The sequence below is a fragment of the Thecamonas trahens genome (assembly GCF_000142905.1).
Source record: "Thecamonas trahens ATCC 50062 unplaced genomic scaffold supercont1.54, whole genome shotgun sequence".
Classification (NCBI taxonomy): Eukaryota; order Apusomonadida; family Apusomonadidae; genus Thecamonas; species Thecamonas trahens.
This window is the reverse complement of record NW_013657626.1, coordinates 189,069-199,438: the sequence shown is the minus strand read 5'-3', so window position 1 is coordinate 199,438 and position 10,370 is coordinate 189,069. Positions and strand designations below refer to the sequence as shown.

Genomic DNA, 10,370 nt, shown 5'->3' with positions numbered 1-10,370 from the left:
CCCATCGCCTGTCATGACAGCCGCACCCACACGCGGCCGCTGCGCCGCACCGGGCGCCACCAACCAACCAACCAACCAGCCACCCCACCTCCCACCACCACCAGTCTGCACCACCCACCCCCCACCCCCACCCCCACCACCCCACTCCCATCCCCACCCCCACCACCCCCACCCCACCTCCACCACCCCCGCCCGCCATCATCACCCCACTCGGCACGGACGGGTGGCGGGCGTACCTGGCCAGGGTCTCCCCTCCCTCTGCCTGGCTACCCCACCCGTACCAGCCCCCGCCACCCTCCCCACTCGCCCACCACTCCCACCATCCCTCTCCCTCTCCCTCTCCCTCTTTCTCTCCCTCTTCCTCTCCTTCACCTTCTCCCTCTCGTTCTCCATCTCCTTCGTCCGCGACACAGCTCTCACCCGCATTTGCCCGGCACCTGCACGCCACTCGCACACGCCGCACGCCGCCGCCGCCGCCCATCCATCCTCTACTCCGTCGACATGGCCAGAGCACAGCTTCCAACCACCATCAAGGCCGCCACACCAATGGTCATGCTACTGCTGCTGTCGCTCGCAAATCGGTCTCGTTTGGCATCTCGCGAGGTCGCCGCCGTCCTGAGCGCGCCGCCCACCACCTGCCTGATCGCGCCGCCCGCCGCTCAACCGAGGCGTACAACGCCATGTTCAACAGACAGCTGCGGCCGCAGCTGCTCTCGAGCGCCCTGCCGCCGCCGCCTGCACCTCGACGCTCCCGAGCTCACACTGATTCCAAGATTGGTTCAATATCAGTTATTCCGCGACGGCGGCGGGCCGCAGCGCCCCCAAGCCGGCATCGAGGCAGAGAGCTGCGCTCCCGCCTGCAGTTCGTCGATCAGCCTCACCGGCGCGGCGACTGCCGTCGCTCGACGAGTATACGGTGCCTGGTAATCGATCGCGGGTCGGCCTCACACCGCATGCTCGCGAGCGCCTGGCCCACCTCCGCTCGCTCCGGACTGCACAACCCGGGGTGCGGGGGCCTCATCCCAGCGGTTGAAGCGATGGCGCAAAGAGGTACACCTGCTCGCCCGCAACATGGGCGGTGAGCGTGCCGTCGACGAGCAGCGCGTGAATCCATCCGATGCATACGCCGGGCACCGCAGACACAGGCGTCGCGATCCTGGCCAGTTCATGCAGCTCGATATGCGGCCGCGCCCGCACGATCGAGTGCAGCCGTTGCCTGTCCTCAACCCGCGGCGCAAGCACATCACCCGTCGCCTGCGTCTCGGCCCGGCTTCCTGCCACCAACAACAGGTCGGCGTGCATGATGACCCGGGTCGTCTCACCGAGTCGCTCCAGCGCGTCGACTGCCTGCGCAAAGTTGAGCTCCGGCTCGACGGCTGCTGTACCCACCAGCGCAGTCTCGAACGAGAGCGCGACCGGTGAGGCCACCAGCGCGTCAGCTAGCGCGTCCCAGGCATGTTTGGGTACCGTCGATGCTTCCAGCATGTGGGGCGGCCAGGTCCGCCTCGTGCCTGTTGCGTGCTCTGCACGCCGCTCGGTCATCTTGGCCCGCAGCAGCTGAGCAAAGCCTGCGCCGGCGCCGTCGGCAGATGCCGAGCCGTAGACCAGCGCAAGGCCGGTCGGTGATGGCCGCGGCAGACCGCCGGACTGGCCCGCCTCGCCCGACCACACCCGGACCTCTACACTCGCGGTCACCCCGTCCGGCACCGTGTTAGGTGGGATCCGCGAGGTGTCGACCTCAACCTTGACCTCGCCTTCGATGACGCCCTCCACAACAGCACAGAGCTCACCGGCGCGTACATCCTCAGACACCAGCTCGATGCTGTTCGCCCCGCTCGGTGCACGCAGCGTTGCCAGTGTCTGCTGCCATGCACCGGCAAACAAGTAAAAGCTCGAGTCGACGCCAAACGGTTGGCTCTGCACCGTCCGTGCGTAGACCAGGCCACACTTGCCGTCGACAAACAGGTGGTCCAAAAGGTCAACGCCACTGGCGTCCACGCCTTGCTCGACACCGACATATCCCTCCATGAAAACCAGGTGGTTCAGTGCAGCGCCTACCTTGTCACGACCAAGATCGCGGACAATCTTTGTCTTGAGCTCGTCAAACTGCTCGCCTCGGCCCAGATCCAGGCGCGCCTCGCGCTCGACGTCCGGCGCGGCGGCGGCGCTCTCGACCATGGCGTGGATGACTGCCCTCACCACCTCGACCGACGCAGTCCACAGCGAGGTGAGTTGCTCCGGAACACGCGTCAGCATCTCGCCCACCGTTGGCATGTTGGCTTCGGTCCCGGTCTGCCACTCCATCACCGCCGACTGCAAAGGCAGCTCGTCCGCCAGTCGCTCCGACATGGTCAGAACCCACAGCGGCCAGTGGCCAGGCTCGCATTGAGTAGAGAGACCAAGTCTGCGATCAAGCGCGTCGGCTTCCACGCCGGTGATCGAGTGAACGCCCTGGTCTTGCATCGTCAGCTCGAGCGCCATCCAGCGCCGCAGCTCAAAGATCGAGAGCGAGTTGATGGCGCTCACCATCGCGTCACCGCCGTGGTGAGCGACAAGCTCCAGAAAGAGAGACCAGCTAAACGAGTCGAGAACCATGGTCATGCCAACATAGAGCGCGACCGCCGCCCGCCGCTGGGCGCTTGTCAGCAGGCCACCGAGCGATTGGATGGGGTGGGCCCAGAGCGGGTCGACTTCGACCGCACCCAGGCCCGGAAAGTGGGCAGCGGCTCTGTGGTCTACGTCGCTCTTCCTTCGCTTCCGCTTTGCCCTCCTGCGGCCCCTACGCTTCGCCTTGCGCTTGCCGCGGCGACCGCGTCGCTTCTTTCTCTTCTTTCCGCTCGGCAGACCGCGCTCGGCCAGCGCCGCGGCGTCGTTGGCGGCAATGTCGCGCTCGCGGCCGACCCGCGACGGGCGGAATGTGGCAGCTGCCTTGAGTGAGGCGGGATCGGTCGGGTCAATGGTCCGCAGCTTGAGCCGCACGAGCTCCTGCCACGACATAGGCGCCACCCACGGTAGCTTGTCGAGGCCGAGCCGGATGGCGCGGGTCCGCAGCTTGATGCGGAGCCACGACATGACTGCCACCGAGTCGACAATCATCGGGTGGGTGGCGTGACAGAGCCGAAAACAACCGTGTCGACAGTGGCAGTCTCGAGGCCGGTCGAGAGGCACTGCTCGAGCGTGTCGCGGAACGACTTGCGCGCCGAGTCGAGCTGTGCCGAGCCGACCCACTTGCGCAGAGCGTGGATCCGGGCGTTGGCCTCGGTTTTCGCTTCGGGCGTGAGCTGGATGAGGTCCTGGCCTTTGTCACCCGCATACGATACGTGCCCAGAGCGCTCGAGGACGTGAATGAGTGCGCTGCCGTGAGCTTCAACCTTTTTGTCGACGCCCATCTCGAGCCGCAGCGCGAGCGGAAGGTCGGCGACAAGCCGCGGCGCATCCGGCGCCTTGCAGAGAACCCCGACCAGGCCCGCCAGTGGGCGCGGCTGCGGGAAGAGCTGCAGGAACTGGAGGACTGTGAGCTCCTCGACGGCCTCGCGCCAGTTGACAGTGCCTGGCGAGCCCGCTCTGTCGGCTGCCGCTACCAACTTGGCACACAGCATCCACGCCCTCAGTTCGGTGTCGGCCACCCAGCCGTATGCAAGCGCGGTGAGCTCACGGCGAAGAACCGAGCTTCGCTTGAACATCAGGGCCCGGATACGACGAATGTCCGCCGACCGGATGATGCCCTGTCCTGCGTCGACAATGACGTCGTGCCGTCGCGGAAGCTCGCCGTCTTTGGCGGCCTGTCGGACACTAGAGAAGCTCTGAACGCTGGAAACCACAGCTTCGACAGCACCGGCAAAGTCTGGGCTCTCCAAGTCGGCGTCTGGCGCGACAGCGACGCCGACATTCCGCCAGCCGAGGCCAGATGAGCTGGTGAGTGGCCAGCGAAGAACGCCTAGGCGGATAAGGCCACGCGAGGCCAGGTCAGTGAGCAGGAGCTTGATAGTCCGCTGTGCAATCATGCTCGAGCTTCCAAGGCCGAGCGCCGAGAGCCGAGCACGGAACTCGCTGTCGCCGCGGGCCACAATCGGCGTCTGCTGCAGCCACTCGATGACGGCAGCCTGCCGCTGGAGGAAGACGTGGCCCGGCCGTTCGGCACGATCATCGGCGCGGACCGGCGCCGCCTCGAGCAGCAGCTGTGCCTCTCCGTAGGTGTGGAAGGCCTTGCCCTCGTTCGGGTCGCTGCGACCTTCAAGAAGCTGGTCAGCAATGTCCATCGAGGCGACGGCGGCAGCCTCGACGTCTGCCGAGGCAAAGACCCGCAGGTGGTGCTTGCGCCCGGCAAAGACTGAGACGGCAACCACTCCGTATTGCTCACGGAGGACCGCAAAGTACTTGTCTTCTCGGCGGTGGTTGCCGGCCGCAAACTGCCGGAGGTCGGTCCGCAGCACGCCATCGGTCCCGGCCTTCTGGATGTACCGAAACATGGCCTCGAGAATGGGAACGTCGAGGGTGACGAGATCGGTAGCTTGAGCGAGAGGTGCACTCTCGACGCCCTCAGCGCCGCCCTCGTTGTCGGAGCCGATAGCATCGTTGTCGCTGTTGCTGTTTTCGTCGTCGCCACCAGCAGCGCTCGAGTCGCGTGCTGCCGCATCCCTCGCCAGCGCCGCCGCCAGCGACAGGTCTGGCCGGCGCACCAGCTGCACACACGGCCGCCACCTTGCGGGCAACTGCGAGTGGGCCGAACTGGCGGAGCCCCTGTTGCTGCCAGGACCACCACCGCTTGCGGCGGCGTCGTCGTCATTGGCTCCCGAGTCTGATCCCGAGTCTGACGCCGCATCGGCTGTGTTGACGACACGCGCCAGGAACCGGGTGATGTAGCCGGCCTCGGCCATACGTGCGATGATTTCGCGTTTGGTGCGGGTCGAGAGCGTGACGTGGTGGGCGAGCGAGTCTGTGATGGCGCCGATGACCTGCTTCTGCGGCATGATGCTGTTCTCGGTGCGGTGAAGAACCTCGCATCCAACGTCGTAGAGAACGTCGTGGACAACAATGCCAGCCTGCGGGCTGTGGAGGTCGACGAGCGAGTCCGGTGCGCACTTTGCGAGCACAATGAGTGAGGTGTTGAGGATACGTGCATCTGGTGGCGCGTCAGGCGACGGGCAGTCAAAGATGGGTACGCGGACGACGGCACCCATGGCGGCGAGTGTCTTGATCTGGTAGAAGATTTGCTTGGGGGTGAGTCCTGAGACACGAGCGAGCTCGATGGCGGAGATGCCTGCGGCTCGTCTCCTGGCGACAGCCACAAGGACGGCCTTCTTGGTCGCCGAGAGCTTGACCGACGGCGGCAGGCCGAGCAGCTCTTTCAGCACAGTCGGATCGAGTGCATACGCATCGCTCTCCTTTCGCCACACCACCTGCGCATGGCCCTGTAGCCGCGCAGCAAGGATCGATGCCACGGCGTCGTCGGCAGTGTACGGCCAGCGGTCGCCGACACGGCTCACCAGGGCCTGGAGCGGAACCTCTGGCTCTGGGCAAAGTGCGAGCTCAGAGATACAGGCCTCCACGAGGGCATCCATGGCGTGCGCCCTAAATGAATGGGGAGGGGTGTGTGTATGGGTGTGCGGACGGTGGACGAGGAAAGAGAGAAAGAGAGAAAGAGAGAGAGAGAGAGAGAGCAGTGGTGCGTAATGGGGGCCATCCCCCTCCCCTCCCTCTCCTGTGTCCTGGCGTGTTTGGCCCGACCCTGCCTGACCGCCACCGGCCGCCACCCAGCGACCACTCGCCGCTCATTCGCCGCCACCGGACGACTGACTCTGATTTGGCGCCACTGACTGCCCCCCGCCCCCTATCCCACCCCACCCCACCCCTACACCACCCCACCCCTACACCACCCCACCCCTACACCACCCCACCCCTCCCCACCCCTTCGTGATGGACAGGCTTCTGGAGAGGGAGCGCAAGCTGCGGCAGCTGAATGAACAACTCGACGCCCGCAAGAGCAGGGCCGAGAGCCATGCGGCGCAGGTGCTGCAGGAGCAGGAGGCGTACTTTCAGCGGATGGCCGGTCCGGCTTTGGAGCCGCTGCCCCAGCCCGAGGCTCCGATGGCGGCACCGGAGGCGGCACCGGAGCAGCCTGTGCTTACTGTGCCTGCTACTCCGCCTCGGGGTCGGACGCCGCTGCGGACGGCGGCTCGGCCGACTACCGGCGCCGTGTTTGCCACTGCCACGCCTGGATCACCGGCGTCGTCGACCCTTGCGTCGATGAGGCACTCGCTGGCCATGTCGCCGCCGCAGAGCAGCGGGTCGCCGCACCCGCGGACCAGCAGCGGGAGCTCGCCCGGCTCGGCCGCGGCTGCCATGGCCCAGGTCTCGGTCCTCACCCGTGAGCTGCAGGCGATGCAGCAGCGGCTGGAGAGCGTCATGGCCGAGTCGGCCGACAAGGATCGCATGCTCGCCGAATCCGAAGCCGAACTCAAGACTGCGCTCGACGAGAACCGCCGCGCCGCTCGTGCCGAGCAGGCGCTCAAGACTGCGGCGACAAAGGCGCAAAAGGTGGCAGAGGAGGCGCGTCGCAAGGCCCACGCCCACGCGCTCAAGGCCAGCTCGCTGCAGTCCGAGCTCGACAAGACGGTGGCCGACTCGCGGGCACGGGCGAGCAAGGCCACATCGGCCGACGTCCGGCTCAATCGGGCGCTAGAAGAGGCGGAAAAGGTCAAGGCGGAGCTGGCAGAGGCGCAGGCTGCCGCCCGCGACGACGCCGCCAAGTTCCGCCGCGAGCTCGCCGACCGCGACGCGTCCATCAAGCGGCTCTCCAAGCAGCGCACCGAGCTCCTGGCTGCCTTTAAGAAGCAGGTTAAGCTCATCGATCTACTCAAGCGCCAGAAGCTGCATATCGAAGCCGCCAAGGCACTGTCGTTTACCGAGAACGAGTTTGCGCGCGTGCTCGCGCTAGGCGAGCTCAAGCTGCAGTCGTAGGCCTAACCGAGACCGAGCTCGTAGGCCAGGCGAAAGTCGCCACGGTGGATCCAAAGGTTGGCGCCCATTTTGACGCCGGCCTCAACCGGCCCGCCGGCGTGGTGAGTCCGCGGGTTCTCAGCGTCGACGTCCGGCAGCACGTTGGCCCAAACCACCGCCGAGCCGGCCTTGGGCGGGACCGAGAGGCCGAGGACCGGGAACTCGGTGTGCCCGCCGGCGTCGGGCTCGAGCAGGTATATGAAGATCGTGAAGATCCGTCCGCCGCACGGCGACTCGAGGTGGCGTTCGATAAAGTCCGAGTGGACTCGGAACTCGGAGCCCTCAAAGTCGTACTTTGTAAACTGCAGCGGCTCCGAGTTGTTGAGATGCGTCTGCGTCGCTCGTGCGCACCGCGCCAGTACCCGAGCCACCACCTCGTCGGCGGTGCAATCTTCGTCGCAGTGTGCCGTGACCGACGTCCGATAATCGGACGCCTGCTCCTTGTTCGGGTTGTCATAGTTGAGCGTGAGCGACCGCGAGAATCCGATGCCTTCAGCCTTGCTCACCAGGTGCGCCACCTCAGACGGCGAAAGAAAGTCCTCCAGGAGCACCACCGCGGGATCCGAGTGCAGCAGCGTCGCCTCAAACTCGTCCGACGCCGCAAGCTCCTGCAAGACCTGCTCCACCGAGATGTGGGCGTACACCTCGGTGTCTTCCGCCATCACGCCCTCGCCTGGCCGCTCCCACTCCCCGCTCACCATCGTGATCCAGCCCTCTGCGTACGGTGTGATGGTGCATCCCGCGCCCTTGTAGTGGGCGTGGACTACGGTCTCAGGTGTGACGCCGAGTGCGTCCACCAGCTCGGTGCTCACCGGGTAGACCGGCGTCCGCAGCGCGATGATGGCAGCCCGCGAGAGGAGCTTTTCGGTCACAGCGCCATGATCAAACTCAAAGGTGATCGCCTGGCACTTGTCCAACGCCGCACAGAGGGCAACCGCCTCCGAGAGCGGGCCATGGGTTGACTCGTAAACATCGTGCCCTGCAGGCACAAATGAGAACCCGATCTTCCAGTCGTCCGGCACCAGCTCCGACCTCGGCGCGGCGTCGCTCAGCGCTGCTGCCACCTCGGCCTCGAACTCGGGAAAACGGTTGTCATCGCCGTCCTTCATGTCCCCGTCCTCGTCGTCCTCGTCGTCCTCGCCGTCGTCGTAGCTTTCGTCGCTTCCGTCGCTCTCCTCCCCATCGAGCCAGTCGTCCGGACTGGACTCGCCAAGCTCGCCCAACTTGGCACGGGACTTGTCGGCCTCCTCCACAAATGCAGTGAACAAAGCAATGGTAAACAGCTTGCTTGCACCATCCTCCTTCTGGGATGCCACCGAAATCGCCGCCGCAATGTACATGTCGGCCGTCTCCTCATCGTGCTCCATCAGCTCGTCATCGGTCATAGCCTCAGCCTCGTTTGCCATCTGGAGCACATACTCATACAGTGCGTGATCTTCGTCACTCATCCGCTCGTCGTTGTACTCTTCCGAGTCAGCAACATCCGCCCACATCCCTAGTCCATTCATCCCACCGGAATCGTCGTCAAAGCCCCCTGCGGCTTCAAAGTCATCCACAACGAGGCCGCCATCGTCTTGAGCCAAAGCCACGGACGCCGCCAACGCCACCGCCGCCACCACCACCCACCAGCCGGTCTTCCAGCTCCAGCAAATCATTCACACTCGGGTGTTCCTTGCGTAGAGAGACAAAGACAGAGACAAAGACACACACGCGCGCACACACACACTCCTAGCCGTGTGGACAAGTCTTGTCTGACGTCCGGGTCCGGGGCCAGTTAGGCGGGTTGCTCCGCTTGGCGAAGTGTTCAGGTCGGCGAAACACTGCTGCAGCGATGACCTGCAAATGGATGTGGGTCAGAATGGGACGCGCATCCAGATGGAGGCGGATGCAGCCGGATGACGACTACCATCATCATAATGCCTCATCATCATCATCATCATCCGCCTTCATCTCCCCCCGCGGATTGGCTTGATCATCGCCGCCCTCACCTCTCCCGTCGTCACCTCTCCTCACCCCGCCCACCCACCCACGACCCACATGCATCCCCTCGCTGCCTCAACTGCAGTCGCAGTGCTCGCCCTCATCCTCGCTGCTCTCCTCTCACCGCCCTCGCCCTTTGCTTCGCTCCCGTCGTCGGTCGACATGCTCCCACTCCCGCTGCAAGAGTGGGCGGGCTTACCTGGGGCGACGTCTCTCCCCATCTCGGTCGCCGGAGTCACGCTCGACGTTTTCACCATCCTGTTCGAGTGCCAAAAGATCGGCCGTCGACAGTGTGGTCTCCCGCTTGTTCTTGTCCATGGCTTCCCCACGTCATCTTACGATTGGCATGGGGTGGCCGGCCGGCTCTCGGCAGACCGCAACGTTATCGTCCTGGATCTGCCTGGCTACGGCCTCTCGGACAAGCCGCTCCCGGCAGACTACGCATACTCGCTCTTTGATCAGGCCAAGGTGGTATTTGCTGTCGCTGCACACTACGGCGTGACCTCGGCCGGCCTTGTCTGCCACGACATGGGCGACAGCGTGTGCGAGGAGATGGTGGCGAGTGCAGCTGACGGCGCGCCGCACGCCGTCGGCCTCGACATCGCCTTTGTGGTCTTTAACAACGGCGGCATGAAGATCGACATGGCTTCATTCCGCTTCTCACAGGTTCTGCTGCGGCTCCCGCTCGTGGGCGATGCCTTTGTGCGGCTCTCCAACTACGCCATCTTCTCACGACAAATCCGCTCGATCTCGTCTGAACTCCTCACCTCGGCTGACATCGACGCCATGTGGGCGAGCCTGCTGTACCACGACGGCGCGTGGCGGCTCCCGGCTCTCATCGGCTACATTGACCAGCGGTTCAAGCACGGCGAATCCCGTTGGATGGCCGCGCTCCGCGCCACCGACATCCCGCTCGGCTTCATCTGGGGCGCCAGGGACACCGTCGCACCGCCCGCCATGGGCGCCGCCATCGAGGCTGACCTTTCCCAAGCTGGCTTTGTCTGGCTACCCGACCTCGGCCACTTTGCCATGGTCGAGGACCCGGATGCATGGCTGAACGCCTTTGCCTCGCTCCTTCCACGCCTCGAGTCACCTCCGCCCCCGCCCATGCCCTCGATGCACTCCACCACACACTGACAACACAGTCAGATTGACCCTGCCACGCCCCCAGTTGAGCGCTGGCTGGAAGAGCGGAGGAGGGAGGAGAAGGAAGGTAGGTAGAAAGCGGCAGTGCACTCTCCGCCGAGAAAAACACGGACACTCCACGCCAACAGCCGAAAGAAAAACTGCTTCTGCCATGACCATTTCCAGGTGCGTCCTTCCCCCCCTTCCCCGCAACTACCCACAAGCCACAAGCCCCCCACTCCCCCCCCCCCCCCCCCCCAGTAAAA

At 65.1% G+C, this 10,370-nt stretch overlaps 3 protein-coding genes across 3 annotated transcripts in view; 2 read left to right on the top strand and 1 right to left on the bottom strand.

The window, feature by feature from the left end:
• Positions 1 to 876: 876 nt before the first annotated feature.
• Positions 877 to 5,561, bottom strand: AMSG_12304 (uncharacterized protein; the record flags this gene model as incomplete). The annotated part of the gene is made up of 2 exons (XM_013898558.1): positions 877 to 3,051; positions 3,114 to 5,561. 2 exons carry the CDS (start codon positions 5,559 to 5,561, stop codon positions 1,018 to 1,020), a joined length of 4,482 nt encoding a protein of 1,493 aa, XP_013754012.1. The 3' UTR covers positions 877 to 1,017.
• A 355-nt stretch (positions 5,562 to 5,916) lies between these two features.
• Positions 5,917 to 6,937, top strand: AMSG_09943 (testis-expressed sequence 9 protein; the record flags this gene model as incomplete). Its single annotated transcript, XM_013898527.1, has 2 exons — positions 5,917 to 6,837; positions 6,884 to 6,937. 2 exons carry the CDS (start codon positions 5,917 to 5,919, stop codon positions 6,935 to 6,937), a joined length of 975 nt encoding a protein of 324 aa, XP_013753981.1.
• A 2,099-nt stretch (positions 6,938 to 9,036) lies between these two features.
• The window catches only part of AMSG_12303 (uncharacterized protein), a gene marked incomplete at both ends in the record, with an annotated part of 8,075 nt that continues 6,741 nt past the window's right edge, over positions 9,037 to 10,370 (top strand). Inside the window, one exon of the mRNA XM_013898557.1 lies at positions 9,037 to 10,067. Coding sequence (XP_013754011.1) covers positions 9,037 to 10,067 — 1,031 coding nt within the window. The remainder of the gene's footprint in view (positions 10,068 to 10,370) is intronic.